This window comes from Drosophila erecta, unplaced genomic scaffold, assembly GCF_003286155.1.
Source record: "Drosophila erecta strain 14021-0224.00,06,07 unplaced genomic scaffold, DereRS2 tig00000126-arrow-pilon, whole genome shotgun sequence".
In the NCBI taxonomy this organism is placed as follows: Eukaryota; Metazoa; Arthropoda; class Insecta; order Diptera; family Drosophilidae; genus Drosophila; species Drosophila erecta.
The window spans coordinates 11,201,951-11,228,486 of NW_020825209.1; the positions used below are offsets into that span (position 1 = coordinate 11,201,951).

Genomic DNA, 26,536 nt, shown 5'->3' on the forward strand with positions numbered 1-26,536 from the left:
TAATAACTTGTGATGCTCTGCTTTCAAACACTTAGTTAAAATAACAAAAATTTGTGCCAATGAAGTGAATAATATATAATAAGTAGTACTTCTGGTATAATTCGGTGACATATAAACGTGGAGCGCAGCAGCTGAACGGCTACACTTGCTCCTCATTTGCATTTGCATTTTTTGTCCATAGAATTAGTTCTTCTATCACGTAAGTGCAGTAATAGAATTGACCCAGAATATGTATATTTCTTTGACAGTTCTTTCAATGTTATTCAAAAGTATAATAGCTATTATTCCATTTTATTCCATTTGGCCGCAAGTGCTATTATATATGTATTTTGCTAAACCATTGTTTTCGCTCGCCCCACAAATTAATTTAAACAAATATCTTCGTTTTTCTGGTTTAACTGAATTTAATAGTGCACAATTAGTAGTATTTAGTAGGTAGTCGCATAACCATTATATTAAAAACTTAGTCTAAGTTCTTGTTGCGTGTTGGTGTTCTTTTCTTAGTTACTTTTCGATCGACAGTTTCAACTGCCTTGTGGGGGTTATGTCCAGCTATTCGGGTCTCGCTAGGATTCGCCAAACGTGATTTTTTTTTTTTTGGATAAATAAATTACACTACTGCAGCAGCACATATAGGCCGGGCTATATATCTCCTATATATGTAGGCGTATATCGTATATAGTAAAAATATCTGTATGCATATTGTGATTTCAGTCTTTGATTTTAAACTTAAGGGGTTAAATGTACGCAAACTGTTAGAAAAAAAAACACAAAAAAAAAATTAGATAACTTAGCCTAGGAATTGGGGATTAATCGATTCGGAAATTGAAAATGTCTTTGTCTTCGGGGCCCAGCCCCAAAACCCCCGTGTAGAAATGTAAAGATTTCCCATCAGGGTTTGCTTTCTTCCGTCTCCTCTGCTCGATCTCCGACAGAAACGGGTGACTGAATCGCCTCCGCCTCCGTCTCCGCCTTCGCGTTCGCCTGCGCCTCCATGGATGCCTGAAGCTCCACAAAGATATCAATGAGGTTGTTGATACCGATGAGATAGCCGTCCTCGTGGTTGCCCACCTTCCAGGCGGAGTAGTGATCGATCTGCAGCTGCGGCGGCAGCTCCACCGTCTTGGCGAAGTCAATGAGCCATATGCTGGCGTGGGTCTGGTCGTGGACGAAGAGCAGGGAGCTGCCGATGACCTCGTGGGTCTGGAAGAATTCCGATACCGCCAGGGTGGCCCTTATGGCTCGCAAACGCTGTATGTAGCGGGGCTGTTTATACGATAAAAAAAATACAAAAAAGCGCAGGGAATCCCCAAAGTTAATGCCATTCAACTGGGCATGTTTTTGCTAATTTGAATACCCACCAATATATGTGGGTGACCGCTGAGGAACTCGAGAAAGGCCAACTTGATTTGTTCGCGTGACTTCGTCGTTTTGAAATCTTTGGAACTGGTGCCATCGCTCTTCTTGATGCCCTGCAAACGATGTTTAGACGATTTAATTAATGACTTTCCATTACCGTTTTTGAAACATGAATAATGCATGTTTTCCGTCGTCACTAGAGTCAAATGGTAAAACTGAATAAGTCAATTAAAATAAAGTGATGACGACATTTGCTAAGGATATACAAGTATAGCCTGCAGTTTGCGTTCTGAGCACGCTTTTCACGCATATGCAAATGAATGGTTTCGATTTTGGGATGGCTATAAAAATGTATTAAAACAAAATAGAATGCTACAGCTGAGTTCCCCGACTATCAGATACCTGTTACTCAGCTAGTGGGAGTGCAAACGAGAAATTTCAACAATTTTTGGAATATCGGTAGAAATTGGGGAAAAAATAATACAAATAATACAAACGGCCATGGCCAGTTCGACTCGGCTATTGATCCTGATCAAGAATATTTATACTTTATATGGTCGAAAACGCTTCCTTCTGCCTGCTACATACTTTTCATCGAATCTTGTATACCCTTTTACTCTACGAGTGACGGGCATAAATAGCTTCAATTGAAATTCAAGCCTACCTCGATGCGGAATCCCAGCGTGGCCGTGCTGGAGATGGTCTCCCGCCAGACCATATAACGTGGCTTGGTCACCGCCTTGGCCGCGTGCTCCTCGGCGGTGGGGGCGTGGCTGTCGATCTGGATCATCTTGTCGTACATGTCCTTGCGCAACTTGGGCTTCTCCTTGGCCTTGGACAGCTCCTCCTCCAGATAGGTGCGCACACCCACCTTGCAGTCCATGACGCACGGCTGCACATAGTCACTGAGCAGATCCTGCAGCTGCAGGTAGACTGTGATAGATGTTGTGCCACAGCACAGCACAAAATAGTTAGAAAATACAATTCCCGCGGATAACTACAACTGCAGACTCACGTTCGCCATCCTCGCTGGTCACCTGGCCCTTGTAAACGGGCACATAGGGCCTCAGCAGATCGTGCATGAGGATCTGGAAGCACTCCTCCTCCTTGGGGCAGAGCTTCTTGAGCACGGTGCCCGGCTCGGGACCGGCCTTGAAGTTGCCCTGGTGTCCGGCCAGTTGGACCCATGGATAGCGCTGCTTCTTGTACGTCTGGAAGAAGGGCGTCCACTGGACGATGTTGCGGATCTTCCGCCAGCCGGAGCTCTGCAAGTATCGGTTGGCAAATCAATTAGTCAAGAGTAAGCCAAAAAGATGAGCTTTAGATGGGGTCTCTGTCTTATAATAAGCATGCAAAGTCTGCGAGAATAATACGTTAAATAAATTAGTAAATAGCTCTTAATAAAGTTACAGTCTGTCGGTACATTTTGCTAATAATGCATTCACTAATTAATTGTTGTTTGTTTACTGGAAATGAAACAGCTTACATGAGACAGCTGGCTAATGACCCATTTTTATGCCCTGATTTTTCAGCTGAGTTGTTATCACTTGATCACATGTGAATACACGTTTAAGGTGATGAGTCGAAAAATCACGTGGATATACAAAGTGCTTTTTGTTCTCCCAAATTCGCTTGTAGTAAATACTTTGAGTAGTTTAAGTCTAATTATAATAACATAGTGTAACACGAAATGTAATGAAGACAAGCCCTTTCAAAGAATTTCGAATTTAGTAGGTCCTGAGACCGCATCTATCTTCATCGGGCTAGCCATCCTACCTTCTTGCTGGTCGTGGCCTGAGATGAGGCACCTGATCCTGCTGCCGAGCCGGCCGCTGATGTGGACACATCCGAGTCCCACTCGGAGCTGAGATCATCGCTGCTGGCGTACCCATAGTCCCGGGGCATGGGCACCTCCAGCAGCGACTTGGAGTACTGGATGTAGCCGGGACAGAGGCTTTGGCCCAGTGGTGAATGCGATCGCCGTGGTCCCGGATTCATTGGCGATGTGGGCGAGGTGGGTGAGCCGAGGGGCAGCGAATGCTGCTGCGACAGCTTTCGGCCCAAGTTTAAACGCAGGCCACAATTGTGGGCCACATGCTCACCCGAATTGGCCGTAATGCTAATGGTCGGCATCGATAGCTTCTTCTCCGCCCGCTGGCGGATCCCGTGGGCCTGGGCGAAGGCCAAGCTGCATTTCCGTGGCTGCATATTGTTGCCGGAGAGTTTGCGGCGAAAGATCTTCTTGGAGGAACTGGGCATGGGGGCGGCATTGGTGGCTCCGCCACTTGCCTCTGACTTTTGGCCCGCATCCTCGCTGTCCGCCGATTTGGGTCTACGTCCGGAATCGCTGTCCTCATCGGCCTCCTCGCCCTTGTCCTCGCCATCATCATCGTCGCCATTTCCGTTGCCGTCTCCATTTCCATCCTCCTCCTCATCGTCATCATCGTCGAATTTCAATTTGGCTATCTCCTCGGGCGGAACGTCGGGGAAGTGCAGCAGTTTCACGGTCACCTTCTTGCCCGCCTCATTGTAGTACACCTCCTTGGCGCTCATCCTGTCGAAGTCCTCGTAGATCCGTACCTGCGGCGAGGGCGGCGGTGTGGGTGGCGTTACGGCGCCCTTGGCCTTGCCGTTCAGGGTTATACCACCTCCGATTTCGATTCCGATTCCACTGGCTAATCCACTTCCGTTTCCGGTTGCCAAGGCCGGTAACCTCGCTGGCCCGTTCTTCTGCTTCTGATTCTGATTTGGCGAATTCTGCGGCTGTGGCTGTGGCTGGCTGAGGGCGCACACGGACATCTTACATGGATTCTGGCCCACGGCACTCGGTTAAGTGCATCAGTGGCACCTGGTAGCGAATGCAACTACGTACTCGTACTTCTGCAATTGGGTAACGAAAATTCGGACATTGAGATACACGGATCGAGTCGCCGCCGAGATAGAGAGTTGGAGAGCTGAGCAGTCGCCGCACTGCGATTTCTGCGCACTTTGCGAACCCGTTCGCGCCTAAAAACCACATCATATTTCCCCTCCCTTTTCCACCGACCACTGGCCACCCCGATCATAACGAGCGGTTGGCCGATTCGTATGGCTATCTGGGTAGCCAAGCCGCCCAGATACCCTTCCATCAAGGCAAGCACCGAGCACAGTCTTCAGGAGCATTTAGAGCAATCTGCTTGACTGTATAGTAAACCCTATCAAGGATGTACTAATCCCTATTAATGGTGAGACGCCTTGGAGTAAGTTAAATCCCTTCTTGGTCAGGGAATCTTCGCCGCGTTGCAGCTAAGTCTTTGGATTTCACTGCTTTTGGGCTTATATAGATGTGTTTGCTGCAGTTGCTGCTGCTGCTGCTGCTGCTGCTGTAATGCGCACACATCAATCAAAATTGATTAAATTTGCTACAGACATATGTATGTGCCATGTAACGCGGCCGCAAAAAGCAAAGATAGACGAAACTAAGTAGGCATTGTCGGAGCGTGTTGGCATCTTGGCAGCTCCATCTGCGGCATCCGAAGCTAGAAGCTGGCAAAAAGGGGGGTAAGCTGGCCAATGGTCACCGGCTGCATGGGCAACACCAGCGAATAGCGACACCAGCGACACCAGCGACACCACCGAGCGGCAACCACAAGCGAAACCGCCCAGAGTCGGGCAAGGCAATCCAATCCAATCCGAAACCCAAATCGAACAGCACATTATGATAATAATGGAAATGCCAGCGACGCGGCTATCCAGTTACGCCAGTGCACAACAGCAACAATGCTTGGGTACACACACATTTGTATGGCACATACATACGTACATATATCTCCTGCCATATGCATGTATATACATGCATAGGTCTGTACATATATGCGAGCTGAAATTTCTTTATAACATTTGACGTCATTTGCAAATGTTGACGCCGTCGCCGCGAGGCGATAACGAAGCAGCAACAGCAACATGAGCAACTCGAGCAACTCGAGCAACTCGAGCAACGCAACAGCAGCAACATCAACAGTTCAATAAGAGCAGTTCCAGAGAACTTTGGTACTCCCATATCAACCATAGATCTCTCCGCTCAACGTACTACGCAGAGCACAGCGATCGCCTACTATGCATTTGGCTTATCTAATTCTGATTGAAGTCAAGGGTTGCAATTGCAAGGGCTTGAATACTAAGTGCTCGTAAGTGGGACAAGGGTTTCGAACTTATCAGCAATTCCAGAATATTCACAGCTCTAATAAAGTTACTGCACACTTTTCGGTTCATTTCGCCCAGGGTGTTAATCACTGATATCTACTCTAGTTTCTGCTCATCAGATAGATGTATCTCATAGGCAACGGAGAACTTATCTCATCTCTGTGGTTGCAAAACAGGGCTATATTAAGGGCTCGCAGTATTTGACAACTAAGAGCTCAGTCATGTTTGACTACTCACTTGAAGAATCCGAGTAAAACTGAAGTTTAGCAAGGGCTTCAGAAGTAAATGCAATGCCAACAATGCTTAAGATTCAGATTTTTCTTACTCTTTTTCATCCGTTCTTTTCCTAACTCTGTTTTTTATTTATAGCTTGGGCATACATGACGTATGTGCGATATTTCTTAAGTCCATGCTATTTGCTGCGTGTATATAAATAGTTATTTATAAAGACCTACGTGGTTCATTATTCAATAAGCTGCCTGCCTTTATATAAGAACACAGGATCCTTTCAACTCTTCGTAATAATACACGTATATAATGGATCTGTGATATTCCATTCCATCCTTATCTTCGAATATATACATATTTGCATTACATTTCCATCTAGCTGGGCCTGGTTTCGGACTGCGATCCGTCCTTAAATACAAATTCGCGCGTTATCTAATAAAAACAATCGTACAATCTTCGATGCCGTCAACACCAACAGCGAAAAGCAGCCAAAACGCAGAAGCCGACGTCGCCGATAACGACTCGATATATCGCGCTGTGTACTATGCATATAGATACATTGGATCGTGTGGATAGACATGTGTACGTATGTATGTATGTACTTGGTATGGGGGTACGTAATGCCACCCCCACTTGGCCAGCACCCCCCTCAAGGCCACCCCCCTTAATTAACAGCACCACCCACTCTCAAAAATGGACACTACGCGCGTAATGCCCGCCATTCACATAACAATTTCTCTCAGTATTCCATCATTTTTTTTTACTTTTCCAAAAGCTTAAAATTAATAAAGTAAACAATTTATTGTCCACCGCCTTCTCGCTCTTTACCACCTCCTCGCTCTCAATTTCGCCTTCAATTTCTCTGAGTGTGCGTCTTTGCTACTCTTCTTCTATTGGGACACTGGAAAATATTGCGCTGGCTTTTTAAATGGTTGCTAAATACCTCAAGTAAAATGTAAAACGCGTATATGCCATAAAAGATCAAACAAGACATAAACTGAAATTAATGCGCAAATGAATATTTTTATAAATGGCTAGAATGTTGCCAACAAATTTTGCATTATTTCAAAGAAGAACAGAATGCTCTTCACATGAAATCCGTCCATTTAAATGTAGACACCAGCTTCAGTAATTGATCACGCCCAATTCCATTTAATAATTGCTTTTCTCTGATAGATATCTATTTATACAAGTTTTGATGCATTTTATGGCTGGCCATTAACAAACCCAATTGATGAACATTTCTTTTTTGCGGTGTGCCATTGACGCACAGTATGGAGTTTGGCTGTGGCTTTGGGATACGGATTCGGTTTGGATACGGATTCGGATACGGTCTTGGGCCCCCAATTGTGAGTGCGAGTGGGGCTGTGAATGTGGGTGGCTGGGCGGATGTTATTGAAACGATCAAGCACCAATTAAGGCGCTGGGGGTGGGGTGATTTAGTTCCATTTTCGGCTACTTAATGAGCTTCAATTGCCGAATTCGCAGTACGTACGCAAATGAGCACGATTTCTGAAGGTGCTGCTCTTCAATTATATAATTCGCGTTAAATTTTTTGGATATCGCCTGTTGGGTGGTTGGGGGGTGGGGATGGAGGTGCTCGGGTTTATTTGGGTGGGGTGTCTGGGAGGGTGGGGCGGTCTCATTGACGTCGTCGTTTATATAGTGTGTAAATGTTTACATAAACGTGAATACTCGGATTTTCGGTGCAAAAGTCAGTTCGCTATTTCACTCATCTAGTATAAGAGTTCTGCCCTCCCTCTCCTTCTCCCTCTTCCTCTCCCTCTCTCTCGCTCCAACTCGCCCTCTCTCTCGCTCCAACTCTCCCTCTCTCTTTCACTCTAGCCTCTTTGGGGGCTTTGGCGCGTGCTTCAATTAACACACTTTACAATGACAGCAGCAACACGAAACAGCAGCAACACATCGCAGATTCCCCAACTTGCCACTTGATTCTTTTGAAATCTTTGGTTGACTTGGATGGAAGACACAGTAAAAAAAAGTCACACACAATACACATGTAATTCATTTTCACTGAAATTAAAGTGGCGGAAATTCCATTTAATCGCCCTTTGTTTTGCAAATTTCAAAAAGGTTCGTTTCAGCATCTGCCTCTTCTCTTTTTCGTGTTTTATTATTTAAGCTTTCATTTTTAAGTGGTGTGCAATAGAATGTTATTAAAATTGAGAGTAAACACGCAAATTTCCAGTTAGTGTTCACTTAAGAATGATTATATTAATATTTTAATCATTTGTGCAATCTGGAGTTTTTTGTACTGTTAATATATTTTGCCTGTATGTATACAAGTTATTTTATTTAGGGAAATTGCAGAGAATTTTTGAAAATTCTGGCAGATTTGGATTTCTTAAATAGAAACACACACACCGCTTAGCAATTAACTGTTAATTAAGAACATTTATACATTTTAGTGGAAATTTTTCGGCTTTCTTTCTGTGCCTTGCCGTTGAATTTAAAATGAAAATACATAATGTGAAAGGCACACGCAACCGAACGCAATGAATTAATTAAAAACAAACTGGCGACAAAATTATAATATTTTCGGAATACAGCTCTGCTGAATAATATTGCTGCTGTGCTGTGTTGCTGTTTATTATTAATTTTGTGTGTTTTTTTTGGCTTTTCGGTTTTTTTTTTTTTGTGTTTTTTGGTGGGCCGTTTGACGCGGTCTCTGGCATTGGCTTGACACACAGAGAGGGGCGCTCAGAAACACAGATATACAAATTGATATACAAATATATAGATTTAGGTAAGTATGTACATTTAGACGCGGCGGCGAGAGATATGTGGAAGCACACGCGGAAAGTCGGCGATACGGGCAACAGCACTTCCAATAGCAATATAACAATAACAATAACAATAAACATTAACAATGACAAAAACCCACAGACGAGACCCAGAGCCAGCCGCACGCGATCGCAGCAAAAGCTCAACTGGTCGACTCTGCTCCAAAAAACGGAACCCAAACGAGCCAAACCGAACCGAACTCGCTGAGAGCTCCGCCGGCGATGAGCAGCAGCAGCAGCAACAGCGGCAGCAACAGCAGCAACAGCAGCAGCAACAGCAGCAACAGCAACACGGGAGCAGCATCAGCTTTCATTTACGGGAGTCCTACCAATAAATCCCATCGAAATCCAGTCCGAAATCCGCGCGCTCAGACTGATAAGGCAGATTACGCGGATTTGGGGGTGATACTGACAAAAAATACCGCGTATTTCACAGATAACACAATCCGATATCACATTTAATATGAGATATTATCTTGATAAGTTCAGATTACATAAACAGCTTGAAATTAAATGACATAGAAGCAGAGCTCTTGGCAAATTATATCAATGCTGATAAAGGAATGCTTGCAAGCCTTAGGTAAAGATTGTTATAAATCCAAGGTAATCCCACCGTGTGCGCGTTCCTTTCGGATTTATACAAAATACAATAACTGACTTTGGTAAGCAAAAGAACGAAGATTTTAGGGGTTAGATTTTTTTAGATTTTAACATAATCTAAGGATACGCCACAGCACAAGTTGCACTATTTTTTAGCTAGCTATAAATATAAATTTGAGCCAATGGAAGTGCGTGTATTTTTCACAGTGTACCTAGACACAAAATTATCACCTGTAAGAGAGAGGGGTCCCAACCTGGGGAACAAAGCTCATTAGTTGGCCTAGACTCACCCGAGATGACGTAGTTTAATGATCAAGGCCACCGGGCCGTGACGTCAATGATAACAAGATAGGATCAGCGGAAAATGCCATTACGATATGGTTCCTTGATAGTTTAGAGAAAAGAAACTCCTTACCATTTGTTTCTCTTTATCATATTTATCATAAAAGAACACCGCCATCAATAGCACAATTTTCTATAAGTGAGGCAAGTTTCTTCCCAATTAATCAGCACATTTCAGTGAATTGTTTACAGATGCACGATTTGTGTGTTTCTCTTCTTCGAAAACTTAAAAACACAGCCTAATATTGTGTTTGCCCTATGCTGTCTGGTCATTGTTATACGAATAATTGCACATCATTGTTTGTTTGTGGGAACTGGGGAAGTTGGCTTTGTAAATCAGCGAACATGGGCTTAAATGTAAATAAACAAAATGGGGAAGAGCTAAAAGAAGAGTCGCCAAGAAAGAAATAATGAAAACTTTCGTAAGATCGCAGCCAAGATCCTTATTAAATATGACTCACAAATCACTTTCACCGGGAGAAAGTTTAGGGCCCTTAAATACGAAAATTTAATTCAAATTGCATAAGCAATATGCAACTTCATCTTCACAAGATCTATAATGAATTTTTTTGGTTAAGCTTCCTGGAAAGATAAGATTTCGGCAAGATCGTTCCCTTCAGCTGATCTTGCGAATTTCAAGGCCTCCACCCACTCCACCGCTCCCGCTCCCGTTCCCGCCCCGCCCCCGCTCCATTTCGCTTATCAGTTGAACGATCTCATTTTCACACGATCCACGCTTTACGCATGAGCGGCTTCTCCCTGTCTCGCTCTCTCTCTCCCCGCCTCTCTTTCTCTCATTCGCTCTTTCTTTCCCTCTATCCCTCTCGTTTACTATCGCAGCTGCTAGTGACGTCAATGGGATGGAAGTGGAGCTTTCCGGCTGGACCGGTCCAAGAGTCCAAGCCCCAGCGCCGTGCCTTTAGCCAATAAATAGCTAGACCCAAAACCACACATTTTTCTTATGGTTATTGAAGTATTAATATGTTGTACGATGTTTTTAAAATAAACCATTAATAATAAATAAATCTTGAACACATTTTTTACCTATACTTGTAACTTTCATGAATGCAATTAAAATTTAGAAAAATACAAAAATTCTTTAGCGTTAAAATGCCATTTTAAGCTTACATATCATTTTCTATCGATCTGGCTGTTTTTTCACCTATCATTTCTGCCAACACTGATTGAAGCCCAAAACCCGATTAGGAGCTTCTTTATAGCGAAGACAACCTCCCCAGGTGAAGCTTTCATGGAGAACATTGAAAAGCTTAATAACGATCGTGGGTTCACATAGTTATGGTTTATAAAGAGTATTACTAGATCATCTACGAGTTCAATATATAAATATTACTAGTATGTTGAACAGATTTATTACTACTAATAACGGCTTTATAGAACTTTATATAACATTTTCAGATTTTCTTATAATTAATATTAATTATTTAATGTAAGTTGTACAAATGCAAAGACACTTCTTATGAATAAACCCAAAATAAACTTACATGCTGCCATACTCTCACCCGCCACAAACAAATGTAATAGAAAGTAATTCAAAAATGTACCGATAAATATCCGAACCTCATGTTAAAGTAGTACCACGATGGCTTACCTTTTTCTTGGCCGCCTCGGCGGCGCTAATCACGTAGAGATCGACGATGCCCAGGAGGCAGTCGTCGCAGCGGCAGACGTCCTCGCCAAAGGCCAGCGAGCCCAGGCTGCTGGTGGAGTCCAAGGAGTCGGTGCGTCGCAGGCGGCTAACCACGCCCACGCCCATGCCCATGCCCAAGCCCAAGCCGAGGGTCAGTGGCATGGGCAGGGCCATGCCGCCGCCCGCGGGCGGATTGGGTGATGTGGGCGAGGGCGTGGCCGAGCCGGAAGCGGATGCGGAAGCGGAAGGAGATGCGGGAGCGTTGGAGGGAGCACCGCCCGCAGCGGCAGCCGCCTCAATCTTGCGGGCCAGCAGCTGCTCCATGAGCGTCCGCGGCCGCGAAGAGGATGGATACAGGGCCATGTCCGTCAGGCGATTGCCACCCACTGCGGCTGCTGCACCTACACCTGCAACTGCAACTGCACCTGCACCTGCTCCTGCACCTGCTCCTTCTCCTGCCACCGCGCCTCCTCCCGCTCCCTCTGCCGCTCCTCCTGGTCCTCCTCCGTCCACCTCCGCAGGCGGCGAGTTCTTTGCCTAAGTCTTTCGATTGCCCCTTCGCGACACGATTTGCTTCTAGTTCCAATCGATATTCCGATAATCTATATTTCTAGCTAAGCGACAGTTGGCACATACCTGCAAGAAAAATTGGGAAAAGAAATTGGAGTAAGTAAAATGTTATTGTTGAAAAATCTGTTATACACGTAAATACTTTGTCGAGATCTATTAAAAACCTTTACCACTTCTATAATATTTATTCATAACTTAATTCCTTTTATTAATGTTTATCCCGCCTCAAAACTAAACTTTCCCATAAATCATTTTAATCGCTTTTCGGTTGACATTTTCCATTTCAATATTGAACTCCGCCACCCAAATAGCTGAAAACACACTTATCGTCCCATGACTTCTTTGGACAAGCTATAATTTATGGACCACAAGAGATTATTTTAATTGATCAGCCATTAAAAATAATCCATAGACGCCCTAGCACAAATTTACGACCTCCAATAGTTTATAAAATTTTAAATTAATGACTACCATCCATATTGTTTGACAGGGCCTGTATTAATGTCGTATAGTTTAAAAGTTCGTAGAGCTCAATAAAATTAATCATTTGTAATTCCTTTCCTCGCTTTATTATTGCATTTTTCATTCAAATCTCTTTGGATTAATTTCCGCCGCTGATTGCCAAATTATGTTTATCTCCAGTTGGCCATTTCCCAATCTCCGGTAATCGCTGCAATCTATTTCAGTCGACTTGAGATATCTTATAAATTCGCCAAATTAGTGTAATCAACGCAATCTTTTGCGGCTGACACGAACCATATCAATATGGAATATTGAATTCCGTCACACGATCTCCGATCTCCGATCTGCGATCTCCGCACCCAAGCCAATCTTATCTTTGCGTGGCTTCTTTGGACATTCGCGAAAATGCACTAATTTATGGACCACAATTTGTTGTGTGTCGGCCGCTTATCTGAATGGATCTGAATGGCTGGATGGAGTGGTGGATTGGTGGATACCATATGATACCAAGTGATACCATGTCCTCGGCTGGAGAGGAGAAGTGATCTGGGATTGGGGCGTTAGAAGTGGCATTCGCTTAATCGGCGAGCTGATAAAAGTTTCTTGTTAATTAACATGAAAGTGCAGCAGACACGGTCGAGATTTTATTTTACTCTTTTTTTTATTTCTCTCACGTTGAAAACGGAAAATTGAAACCCGTCGGTCGGTTTTAAACTGGCTCGGGCCTTCTTAGCCAGTTTTCAAGTCGTCATCGGCATCATATCGCCGCATTTATGCGCACATAAAAGTTAAATAATAGATCCAAAAGATACTTTTGCCGAGACCGAGAGCAACTGCGACTCCGACTCCAGATTCAACTGCAACTCCAATTGCAGCTCCGACCGACCAGTTGTTGTTAGCCAAATGATTTATAAGCGGCATAGGCTCCGATATTTGTTGTTGTTGCTGGCTCGTATTTTGGCCGTTGTTATACCCTGACCATAAATCCGAAATGGATAGTACGATTTAATAGCCAGGTCTTGCAGATCATCTACCCTAATAAATAAATTCACTGAGCCCACAATTGAGCAGGCACAAGGCCACAAATATTCCGTAGGACTAGAACAAGCCACATCGTATCTATTAAATAATATTAAATTATAATGGCAATCAGTAATAACATAAAAATAATACACAATAATTGGCAAAAGCACCAATAATTGCTATAATATGGTAATGTGCTGTAATGTGGCCTGAAACTTATAGTATTTATTCAAAAGCATGCCTCTGATTCCCACAGTTTATATATTAAGGCATACATAAGTATATAAATATTTATACATACAAATTTCGCTTTGAAACGTAAAGTTTTAGTGAAATTGCCTCTCTGAAAATATTTAAAAGTAGTTACTTTTTTATTGCTCATCGTAAGTCGAATACTTTATTCAAGAGCATGTTCCATACAACAAATAGATAATTCCCAGAAATATTTTCAAATTACAATAAGGCACACCTAGTCAGAAAAGAGGGATTGCTAGGGGCTGGCTACACCTTTTATATACTTTTATATACTGATATATCAGGAAAGTATTTTTTCATATCTGTAATTTATACTTTTTCCATTTATTGGGCCATTCCCAATAAGTATATTGTGCAAACTTAGTAAATAAGAGGGAAATAATGAAATACGAGTGCTATCATTGGATTTTCCATGCCTGGTAGAGCAAATAAAGTTCGTGGTATTTGCTCAGCCTCTTGTCAATTTTCGCTGGCTTCGCTTCAGTTTTTCCAGCCTTTCCAGCCCCTCCCCCTCGTCGATTTTCACCCCCCTCTACCCGCCCTGTTTGTTAGGCTGTTGTATTGCTTAAGCCAACTGTCTTGTACTTTTATGGGCGCTCGTCTTATCAATAATTTATGTCAGATTATACCGTTATGTCACAATAAATTAAAGTTGGCAACTTATTTTCCAGACTCCACACTCGGTTTGTATTTGGCTTTTAAATTTTTTATTATGGCCAAATCTGTCAGTTTAGTGGCACATTTGGAAAAGTGCCTGCTCCTCCTTCTCGTCTCCGTGTTGCCTCCTTACCACCAATTTTACTGGCTGATCCAGTTGAGATCGGCGGGACATCTTTGGTTGCCATCTATATATATACATAGGTATATATTTGGCCGTTGGCGTGCGGTGGCAAATTTCACTGTCACGCCTCGTTTTCAATTAACTTGTTGGCGGTCCGCCGCATTGGCCATAAATCAAATGAGAGCTCCCTCTTAAAGAAAAGGAAAATAAAAAGAAAAAGAGAAGAAGAACTACGGGTTTTCCTATATTTTCTACTGCCTTTGGCCCGTTTTGATTTATGAAGATCACTTCATTCGGCTGCCGCTTGCATGTCAAAGTTTATCGACTTCTGATTAATGCCTTTGTCGGCGCCTCACAGGCCCCACTGTCCCGCCGTCCCACCGTGCCTCTGTCCGCAGTGTCCACTGTATTTCCACCATAAAAGCCATAAGCCAACTGCCACTGCAACTGCTGTTTATGGTAGTTGCATGTCTGCAGTGGTCACCAGGCCCCTAGGGTCAGTTTATAAAATATACACTCGCACGTATATCTATGCTATCTCTGGCAGATGGATAAACCTGCTGCACACACACACACCCACATACTCACACACACACTTCAACACACAGAGAAAAACCACTCACTGCTCACTGGGAATCCTCCAGCTCCACCTTCGCGGACAAAAACAAAAAAATAAATGAAAAACGGAATAATGCCACGCAAAGTCAATACAAATAATGAAACCGAGCACAAGTTATTGTTTTCACGAGTTTAGTTTTCGATTTTGTTCTTTGTTTTTTCGATAACGAATCGTATTGTACGGTGTTGTATGGTTAGGGTATATGGCGCCGTATAGGAACGGAATGGATCGGAGCTGCGATCGACCGCTTGTTGACTTTGGAACGGCACTCGGGCAACTGAGGCATCGCCGTTACAGCGGCAACAAGCAAAGCTATCCGGCTATCCAACTAACAACCGATTGCTGCCGCACAACGAAGTTGAACGGCGAAGTGATCGGCGCAGCAGAAACGATCGCTTGCACACATGCAGCGTGGCGGGCGGTTGGGGTGGGGTGGGGTGGGTATAGGCAAGGGGCGGGCCGAGTAACGTGGATAACAATCCTTGGTCCTTAAGCCACCACGTTGCCACGGAGGTGGACCTAATCGCCACATAAATCAGGCGGCGACACTGCGACAACATGATGGAATAATGACGCTGATTGAAACATGCGAAAAGCTGGCGACAAACAGTCAAAGGGCCTGGATACCCTTGTCGGGGAAAACTCCCCAAATACACTGACAAAAATGATTACCCATATGCTCACATGCCTAGTCGAGAAACGAACAATTCTGTTTGCCGTCTTCGAAAATATTGCCCATCCAATAGAACAAGTTTTTCTTTAATCATTTATAAAAGTACATTGAAGACGTATTATTAAGAATGTATCTCTAAGATAAATGTGAATGTCGTGAGCCTGCATATATAGAGATTTGTAGATACAAATCTGGTAAGCAACAATAGGAATTACTTTAGATATTTTTTAACTTTAAATAGCCAATAAGTTGTGTCGCACTTGATGCACTTCAAAACCCCATAAATGATACACATGTTATAACATCCTGGTTAGTTTTTTGCAGTGTAGGGCCGGACGCAAAGTCGCACTCCTTGTCGCCGATCCTCTGACAAGGCGACTAATTGCGCCGGCAAATTGCCGCTGCCATTTGATTTGCATAATGCAAATTGCCGGCGTCTCTAATCGGTAGCTCTCCATCTTTCCCGCCCTGCGATATATGCACATATTTAAATATATATATATACATGATATATATGTATATGCATAAAAGTGGGCTTTATGACGAGCGCGCGGCTGTCACAATATTTGTGTGCTATTAATTGACCACTTGGCACCCGCCCCCTGCCGGCCACGCCCCCGAAATGGGCGTATGGATATACTAAGTGTATTATGGAGTCGCTCTGATGGCTTGAAACGATAAGCATGCAGCTGGACGTGGATGTGGATATGGAGACGGAGTGCCCAATTCCAATACCAATTTCAATTCCAATTTCCATCCCAATCCGATTCAAATCCAATCCCTAGCTGCAACTCATACTCATACCCTGTCATATGGCCTATGAAGTGGCCGCAAAAAGATGCAAAGATACATACGGAATGAGTCGGGGTCTGGGATTGGGATTGGGAATGGAAATGGATGTGGCCATCGGGAGTTGCTAGAAGAATTAAGTGTTCTATTATCGCTGGCTGCGAAGGGGAAATAGGCCATAAAATATGAAACATACACGGAATCAAACCCATACAGAATGTGTGCAACCAAATTGAAGAAAAATTAACTTGATAACCTGGTTAATAGTGAGTTATTGGCTAAAAAATATTTCAGTTTTACTGGAGATAAAAGGAAAAAATACTTGTCGGTTAAGCATGTAATGTTATCATATATAAATGAATCACTTTTTGAAAACGTATTTTTTCTAGCGCCACTAAGCCATTTTCACAGTGTATCCCTAATCGAATTTTCCAAAACCCACCCCCCGCCCCCGTCATCAAAGGCAGACCTATCCAATTCCTCTATCTGTTCGTCGGTTATCTCCATCGTGGCCATCTAATATTAGAAGGCGATATCAATTGCCTTGTACAAGTGCTCTTGTTTCACCTTATCAGCAATTGCCAAAACATGTTCGCATTTAGGGTGCGTCTTTCGGGGGCCTTACTGTACTCGATGATTCGGCAATGAATTGTGAATTGAGACATATTGAAATATTTGCTAATTTTTTTATTGCACCGCCATGGAAAAATTCAGCATATCTATTTTGGTCACTACTTTATCATATATCGCCTCGACATGTGCCCATTTCGTTTATTAAACTCAAAAATGTAACATTTTATTAAGAATGTGTGAAGTAGTAAAAAAAAACATACAAACAATGTATAATTTCATGAATATCTTTAAAAATAGCACCTGATTCAATCTAATTTGAATACAAAGTGATGTTCCCCATTTTCCGGTGTGGGAGAACAACTGACTTGGAAATTTTTGTGCTACCTCTATCTGATTAAGTAATTTCATTATCCGAGTGAGTGCAGCTGCATTTAACTGGAATCGAATTGAGCAAATATTTTTGGTTTGTTTTGGCGATTACGCCGCTTTGGAAACCAGGAAATTCTGGTTATTGCCAATCCAATTCAGTTAAGAACTAAGATATTCCGGAAACGAAAACGCAGCAGTCGAGTGTAAATCAAAGCCCATCCCACGAGCATGTTGCATGTTGCATGTTGCTGGTGGCGCGTGTGTTTCGGGTGCCATCGCTTGGGGACATGCAACACGGCTACATAACCTTTAATGGGTCCGAAAGAGGGGAAGGGGGGGCTAGTTGGCTCTAGGAAGGGGTTAAGAAGGGGAGGGAGCTGCCTGCACTTACAGGAATGACAAATATGCCAGCACGCAAGCTGCAGTGCACCGAGAAAAATTATTTCCAATTATACGTATTTAGAAAATTAATATATGAATTCCAGATTGCCTTCTGCAAGGAATTTTGAATAAATTAAACTCCGCGATATAAATGTTCACGTTTATGTGCTCAAAAGTATGCTACGAAAATGTAATTATTAGACACATTGTTAGCCCTTATCACATTGCTCAGACTAAGAAGAACTTTCCGACCAAAATTTGTAATAATTCCTATTGCTTCGATAGTAAAAACCAGACAAATATTTCTTCCGGTGTAGAGTGCTGGTCCCGCGAGATCGACGACTCGGATACAATTCAGTGGAAATTGCAAACGAGAAACAAACAAAACCAGCCTTGGAATCGGAGAACCAGCTGAAAAACAAAACAAAAACTGAGACCAACCAACAACTTCGACAAGAACAAATGACGCAAATTGCGTACACCCGACAATCGAAGTAAACTCCAAAGGGTTTCCGATTCAGGATTGAAATTGAATCTTTGATTGGACTGCAAATCGGCCACTTGAGCTAAGTTGAAACTAATTTCCAAGTAACCATTTGTGAAAAATGTATAAACCTTCTGTCTGATGACAATTTTCTTATTAAATTCATTAAAAAAATCAAAAAGTAAACTTATTGTGAATTCCTATTGAAATGAACTTTGACACGTAAAATCAATTAATGTCAATTCTTATGTTTACTTGTTCAGTCCAAGCTGTTCCAAGTTTCCATAACAATCGATCAATCAGTGTCTTTCTCGAGCTAAATCACCGATAATTTCGATAGCCAGCGCAGCGATTGATAAAAACCGATAAGTTATGACGTTCGTTGTTGATTTTCTGCTGACTTTAATTGCTGTTTATTTCGATCACCGACATTTATTCGACAGCAACTCATGATTTTATATAAATATTGTGATAACACAAATGCTCTAGCATCATTTGCCGATTATTTCGATAGGCAACCCCCGAATATATTACAATAAATAAGTAAACTTATAAATTATGAATCATTTTTGTTCCTCAAAGTGCAAAGACAGCAATTAAAAAATTGTATATATTAAATTAATAGACCTTGAACGATGACTCACTTGGCATTGAATGAATCTTCTGGTTTTGAACCACTTCGGGTTGGAGGCAAACCATAAATGAGAGTGCCTGATATGACCACAGTTTCACTTCGGTTTCTAGGGTATCTGGACTTGGTCTTTTATTCCTGAGGGTATTTTTTGCCGCTTCCGGAGGGCGGAAAAGGGCCGCATGGCAAGGGAATAGGAATGTGGATGGTGGGCGAGAGGCGAGGGGGGAGCAATGTAATTTACTTGTGACGATCTTCGCCACGATCGCCGAGGGGCGACAACTGCTGACGTCAACGGAAGTTGTCGCTTGAGCGAAGGTCAACGGATTGTACCAAAAAGTACCCAGATACGACTTATGTACATGTGGTTGTGCCATCTGGATGGGGGTGAGATGTCAGCGGAAAGATCTCGCCGCTAAATCGATTTCTCACACAATTAGTGGGCGTCATAATTCCCATTCCCATTTCAATCCTCTGATGGATTCCCCCCGATACCCCAATACCCAAATACCCCGATACCCCGATACCCACTTTATGCCCGTCGCTCTCGCCGATGTGTTGATTAGATATGACGCTGGGAATGGGTCTGGAACTGCGACTGGGACTGTCTGATCGGACTGTGACGGATGTGCACGACCCACAGAGACCATAAAAGCTATTAAAACAAAATAGCACCACACGATCCAATCATGGTGGTAAATGTTGTTAGGACGTCAGACTAAGATCAGCTACGCTTCTCGTCAAATAGGTGATATGCAAGCGAATATACACTTCGTTAATGGCTATTTGAAATGCAATTTTAACTACATATTGAAAATCCTCATATCTTTACATTTTACACAGGAGTATTAACCAGTTTGAAACTGAACAAAACCAATAAGGAACCAACTTGAACCGCTTTTACCTGCTGTTAACAGAAGCGTTAAGTTCAAAGCCACGATTCCTCTGAAATGGTTGCGAACTTATGCGAAAAATAGAGAAATCTTTATTCAAAACTAATTTCTTTTTATAGAACTTAATATCTTATCTTACAGATAATATACACCCAACTGTTTCATTATAGATTTCTATGCACGCCTTTCGACTACTATCTTTATACGCCCTTTAAGATATTATAAATTAAATTGGTTTAAGCAGTGCAAATATACAATACTTTTCACTGTGACACGTTTCTTAATTTATACTTTTTATCAGTGTATTATTGACAATTCCCCATATAGCCACTATCTTGTTGTGGTTTTAAATATACATTAAGTAATCTTTAATATGGACAAATTGCACTCTTATCAAATGCAATAAATGAGCTCATCAAAAATATATGCAAAAATAAATAAATATTAAATATAAATCGCATCAAAGCCTTTTACTTCGAAGGGTTTCCAGTATACTTTATGATTCAAAAATGAATTAATATAATAAATCATGTATGTCATGTACATGTATAGGATATCTATACTGGATAGGATCTTTTCTTCCACATCCCAAACGCAACATGTATCTGCGTCACATTTCCTGTTCATTATGATATAATTTGTATCAATATTTTGCGATCCATAAAGAAGATACTCCTCCATCCATTAAAAGAGTCTCTCGCTGACTTTGCACTTCAGAGATGCGATATTATTAATGATCATGTCTCGAGTGGCGGAGCAGGAAGAAGGGGTTCGGATGAGGGGGGACAAACAAAGGCGGCCCAGTGACGTCACAGCGACGTAAGCGAACCAAATGGCGATATTGTCAGTGACTTTGGCACCCACACAGTGGCTTTATCTTTAAGTAAGCAAAAGGCATTTCTATGAAGCCCACGCCGCAGTGTCCACAATAACAAAACATTACGAAGAAACTGCCTGGGGTCTCGGGTCTCGGTTCTCGGTTCTCGGTTCTCGGTTCTTGGGCCTTCAGTCCTCAATTCCAAAGTTTCCATCTCGAAAATGAGGCAGAGAAAACCCATTCCATTCCGCAAATGGAATGCGAAGAACAACCAAACAAGATCGCCCCGCGGGACCTAAACACATCCAAACTATAATGACAACTGTGATAAGGCACGGTGACAGGCCTGGGTTGGGTTCGGTTCGGTTGGGTTCGGTTCGGTTTGGTTGGGTTGGGTTGGGTGAGTAGGATACCAGGAAATGGGGGTCCCAGGAATGCCAATCCAAACAGTGGAGATATCGCTTGATGCGCAACAAACGCCCAGCATCATGTATCTGATGATATATGTATGTACAATATATATCCATTCCTGATAATACACCGACTTCTACGTCTCGAAATATGAATCAAACTTGAGGTCGTTTCGTGGAATTAGATAGGAATACCTGATATATGGCACGTTCATTGGAATTTCATAGGCATCAAGTAGGACAACGAAATAATAGCAATTTCATAAGTTAACTGAATAAACTAGAAATTACGTCTGACATGAAGTTAATTCAGCTTTTAGCAAGGTCACATCACTGCGTATGTACTTATTAAGCATATTCAGGAGGGAATCTAAGGCAAATCAAAGGCAATTCTCATAACAAATAAAGGCAAAGACGGAAGTTGAATAAGAATCGTATTCAAATGGGGAAGAACTTGTAATGACATGCTAATAAAATTGAAGTGTATCTTACAGAGCAGTGGAGGCTGAATAAAAAGTGTATGCAAATGGCGATAAAACTGAAATTACAATGTAGCATTAACTGGGTCAACAATTGAAGTGATTTGTATATTGACTAAAACTTGACTTAATATTGAGGCAGTTTGACGAGAATTTCCAGAAAAATACACCCAAGTCGTAATTCACTCTGAAATTATGATCATTATGCTTGCATTAATGTCTACATCTCTGAGATATTCTGATATTTTGTGAAGTTATTATCACTATGCTTGTAGAAATGTCCACATCTCTGGGATATTCTGATATTTTCTTATCAACTGTGGTACTTGTAAATGCAATCCCCGGGACTTAGGGAGTAATCCCCAACGACACGAGGGCTTGTGTGTCATATACATAGGCATACATATATGCGAGTCTAAATGGGAACTGTGACGTATGCGTGATATCACCTAAAAAAACTTATCACTCATCGCCCCACCAAAAAAAAGAAAAACACAAACAAAAACAGAACCCTCCGTGAGCACACTATATATATATATAGTATATGTTATTAACACAGACATGGCTTAAAAAATAGAAGAACAGGCCATTTCTGGGATGCCTCCAATTATTGCTTTTGTCGGCGGCGGGGTATATACCATATACTGTATGAATGCCAGGGAGATAAACCCGCTTGATAAGCGCGTAACATTATTAACCAAACACACACACAGACACGCACACACAGACACATAGACGATCAGACAACACACATATCCATATCTCTTGCATATACACACACACACATATACGGACGATGAGATATCCAGGTGAATTGCTTTATTGTCGTTATCATGACTCCGAAACTTCGGTTTCTAATACTTTTATTTACTTTACAAACTTTTCGCCGTCTGCTGACAAGAACAGCAACAAAAGGAATAAGCCACAAAAAAGATGCCATTATATAAAGGTAAATATGTGCTGATTTATATATGTATGTACATAATATTTATCTATAATACAGTATACAGTTAACTAAGATAAGCCTTTTCCGTCGCTATCGCTGCCGTTGTGTTGTTGTTGTTCCAGTTCTAGATAAAACAAAAAACGAAATGAACCAACCAAACTGAGGTTTTCATATTTTGGTAGATATATACATATTTTTTATCACGACACCCCTTATTTTTCAACATCACCACCTCATCGTTCTCATTCACACTCACAAAAAAAAAAAAACGCAGAATAATCCCAATAAGAGCGAACGGAAAGAGGAGAATACAAAAAGACTTCTCCGAGCAACAGAACCTCATTTTAGTGATAAGATAAAAATCGAATTAATTAGCAGCCTTTTAAGCAAAGCGCATACACTAGAAAAAAAGAGAACTGCATATGCACAATGGAAAAACCATTAGCTGATAAGGCGGCCGATTGCCATTCTTGAGCCCTCATTTGTATCTTGCAGTAAGATCCTTGGGTATCTTTAAAACAAGTTGAGACTTTAGAAAAGAATGGTGCCTTCTGAAATTCGCATGATCAGGTCAAGTAGTTTGAGGGATTTTCTTTGATTTTTATATTTAATAGATACGTGTACACGTATTGTAAAAGTCTTATTATCATAGTCTTGTTTTTATAGTTATAATGGTCTTGCAGTTAATAGACTAAACGGTATAATACTGCTCTACAGCAAAAGAGAATTAACGAATGAAGCACACTGTATTCAAATTACTCCACCTTTCTAGCACCCGTTTCTCCCTGTGTTTATGCACCAACTTGCTTATCTCTGCCATTCGCTGCCATTCAGACCTGCCCTCATTCACTGCTCTTTTATGCTTTCGAAAACAACAACACAACAATCATAATAATAGTACAAAAAAAAAATGTGGTTAATATTAAATTTACTAGACTGGCTCCACTGTGGGACTTCCGTCCGTTTTGCCACCCCGAATTCTTTAGTCTAGTTTGAGATTTCCCTGGTTTGTGACGTCATCGCGGGCGCCTACCTTCTTGGATCGATCCCGCTGACGATCACCAAGCTGCGTGGCGGCCATAAGTTCGCTGATCTGCCGCTCCCTCTCACGTTCGCTAGCCCCCCGCTCGTAGTCGTCCTGGAGCAGCTCCTCCGCATCGCGATCCTGCTCGTCACGATCCTCGTCATCCACCTCCTGATCCTCCTGATCCTCCTCCTCCTCCTGCTCCTCCTGTTCCTCCTCATCGCTGAGACTGCTGCTCTGGGTGCTGCTATTCCTGGCGAGCGCCACACGGACTCCATTCACGATGCACTCGCCACCATCCAGGGCGGAAATGGTGGATCCACAATAGTAGAGGTTACTGCAACTACTTGCCGCACTGACATCCGACTGGCCATCGTCCTTGCCACATCCCGGCGACATTCCCGCCGCTCCCGATCCACCGTGCGATCCATGTGCGCCGTGCCCGCCGCTATGACTGTGATGTCCCGCCTCCAGGGAACAGCGACGCTGGCCACGCGCCCGTTGCAGCCGAAAGTATTCCATCTCCTCCATGCTGATGCCGCAGGCGGTTATGTCATCCGAATAGTCGCTGACCACCACGGATGGTGTGCGCACATAGCGCACGCCCAGCGGCAGTCCACTGGCGCCCAGTTCGCTGTACGAGCTCTGGGTGGATTCACGTCGCGAGCCCGGTGCGGCCACCACTCGCTCCTCGAGCAGCACCTTGGTGGGCACACCCACGCTCGGATTGGCACCGCCGGTGGGCGATGTCAGTGGTGAATCTGGCAGGGCTGTGGGTTCGGCCAGTGGCAGCAGAGCCGGTCGCAGGGGTAAATCCGTTACGGTGAGTGTCATCCGGCGTTGGGGCGGCAATGGTGCATCCATGCCGCCATCGTCCACATCCAGGCCCAGGGCGGAATCACTGCTGGCACAGCGTGTGACCTTCATTTTGCGCTGCCTTGGCGATAGGCTGTTATCCTCATTGTCGCTGCTATAGGGACTCAGTCCGCTACCGGTGACATTGCAGCCCTCATCCGAATTGGATGCAGTGGCTCCGGGCAGCGTCTTGGGCTGATCCTCGTTGCTCAGCTGCTGTTGCTGCTGGACTATCATGGCCTGGAACTGATCGATCAGCTGTTGCACCGGCTTGCCTCGTTCCGTCTTGCACCTGGGGTAAGCAGTGCGGTAAGTAGTGTTGGTGGTGGTGGTGCTGCTGCTGTTGCAGGTGATCTTGTTGCCTCTGCGGTCTGATCCACCCACTTGATCGCCGAAAAACTGCGCTTTCAATTGCGCCTTGCGAAGGGCCAACTCGGAGACGGATGCCTCTTCACATGGATTGCCGCCACCACTTCGCTGGGTTGCTCTACCGCTGGCTGTAGCTGCTGCTTTGGTTCTGGCTATGGCTCTGACACTAGCTCCAATCTGCTCCGCTGTTCGCTGATAACTGAACGCCGTTGCCTCTGCCGCCGTCCATTTATTTTCAATTTTAACCGTTCTCCTCGTTGTCGTTGTTGCTGTCGTTTTCGTTTTCGTCATTTTCGCCCTCGCTGCCGACGCTTTCGACAACGGCGACGGCGACGGCGACGTCAACTGCGACGGCGACATCGTTATCTTTGGCATGACATCGAATTGGAAAGCGGGGGCGTCAGACGTTCGCGAAACCGTTCCCGTAGCGCCGTCGCACGCACTCATCTCACATGGATGGCCTGGCTGGATCGCGGGGAGAGGTGGGGTACAGGTGGGGTACAGGTGGGTACGGGTACAGGTATATGGGAGTGTTATTAGTTAGTTAGGACTAATGAAATAGGAGCGGGATGCGTTGGGTGAACACCAAGGATGATATGGATGATATATAGGTGATAAGGAAGATGTTATGAGCAAAGATTTGAAAATAATGCTATAATTAGGCATTAAACGGAAAGAATATTCTACGTAGCTGAATTACTAAAAAGTGCTTAGGTAAAGAGTTCCATTTGGAGATGGTAAAATGGAGAAACTTTAGGGACGAGATAAAAGTGAAAGGCTGGCGATAAGACGATAAAAGATAGATAAAAGCAGTGAAGATTTCCGTTAGGAAAGAGAATGTAAAGAGTGCCAAGGGTGGATAGGAACAGTTAGAAAAGGCTGGCTACCAAAGGGATGACAGAAAGAGAAAGTAGTGAAAACTTCGGCAATGAATGAGTGGTTGTAATGATTAGGCGATACTGATAAGGAAAGAGGGGGTATTGTGTTGGAAAACGGTGTTGCAAACTGTGTGCCGTCGAAACGCGCTACTAACGCTGGTGTCGAGACAAAATTCCAGCAAAATTATAGGTGAATATGCCACTGGAATCCCCGGCAAACATTCTACGTCCGCACTTTCCGAATGGCACCTGTGCGCTGCCGTCGCCGAACTGAAATCGCTTTCTGCGGCTCTGCAGCTCTGCCCGTTTTTTCCAGCGGGGCCGGCGGAGGGGCGAAGAATCGAGAAGAGCAGTGGGGAGGGGTGTATCGATGGGGCGGGGAGGCGGGGCGATGCGAGGCGAGGGGAGGGGAAGCTCGAAGAATCGTAGAGAAGAATTGTTGAGCCGCGGAGTGAAGTGGCGCAGCGACGTAGAGCAGCTGTTGTGCGGGGGTCTTATTATTGTTGATAGTTTTCTTCGACAAATTGTGTTATTTACAACTTTCGGTTGCTTTTGCCACTGTTCTCGCAATTCAGGTGGGGTTTTTGGTGCTACTGCCACTGCGGCGGGGTAATTGTAATTGTGATCTTGAAACGTTGACGCAATGTGCAATGATCCCGCACGTATACACGCACACACCGGTAACTGCTCCAATTGCCGCGCGTAATTGTAAATTGCATTTGAGCACAGAGCACTGAGCGCACACAGATAGACACACATACACGAACACACGGAGACGCAGAGGCGCACGCACACCAGCACACACAGTGATAGACTGACAGGCGATGCGAGCCAATGCAATAAAGCACTCTGCGAGCACCACTACAAGCGCACAGTCACGCACACACGGACACTGACGCACAATGGGTCGAATCGGTGATTTATCGCCTACTTTCAGTTGAGTCAAAAAAAAATAATAATAATACAAAAAATCATATTAGATGACTAGGAACTATTCCCGGCAATTATTTTTTCAACATCACATTTACGGAGCTTACCCAAATAAAAGGTATAATTATATTTTGCATTACCAGCACTTTTTTTACACCATTGAAA

General features: G+C 43.4%; 1 protein-coding gene across 5 annotated transcripts; it reads right to left on the bottom strand.

The window, feature by feature from the left end:
• Window positions 1–380: 380 nt before the first annotated feature.
• LOC6551139 (inositol-trisphosphate 3-kinase A) lies at window positions 381–26,246 on the bottom strand. Of its 5 annotated transcripts, none has more exons than XM_026982052.1 (6): window positions 14,875–15,168; window positions 11,122–11,796; window positions 2,375–2,624; window positions 2,024–2,292; window positions 1,362–1,472; window positions 381–1,266 (listed from the first exon to the last, which is right to left on the bottom strand). In XM_026982052.1, the coding sequence occupies exons 2-6, from the start codon at window positions 11,521–11,523 to the stop codon at window positions 892–894; spliced, it is 1,407 nt and encodes a 468-aa protein (XP_026837853.1). In that variant the 5' UTR covers window positions 11,524–11,796; window positions 14,875–15,168; the 3' UTR covers window positions 381–891. The 5 variants fall into 5 exon arrangements, with proteins under 5 accessions (XP_026837853.1, XP_026837852.1, XP_001978285.1 ...); XM_026982051.1 differs by lacking the exons at window positions 11,122–11,796; window positions 14,875–15,168 and adding exons at window positions 3,136–4,239; window positions 8,672–8,788; XM_001978249.3 differs by lacking the exons at window positions 11,122–11,796; window positions 14,875–15,168 and adding exons at window positions 3,136–4,239; window positions 8,546–8,788.
• Window positions 26,247–26,536: the final 290 nt, after the last annotated feature.

Excerpts from the sequence above, each read along its gene's own strand:
- LOC6551139 (XM_026982050.1), bottom strand. The coding sequence starts at position 25,010 with ATGAGTGCGTGCGACGGCGCTACGGGAACGGTTTCGCGAACGTCTGAC. Across the intron at positions 2,625-23,348 it reads AGCGGGATCGATCCAAGAAG|AGCTCCGGCTGGCGGAAGAT; the intron begins GTAGGCGCCCGC and ends CGATACTTGCAG. Across the intron at positions 2,293-2,374 it reads GACCAGCGAGGATGGCGAAC|TCTACCTGCAGCTGCAGGAT; the intron begins GTGAGTCTGCAG and ends CATCTATCACAG.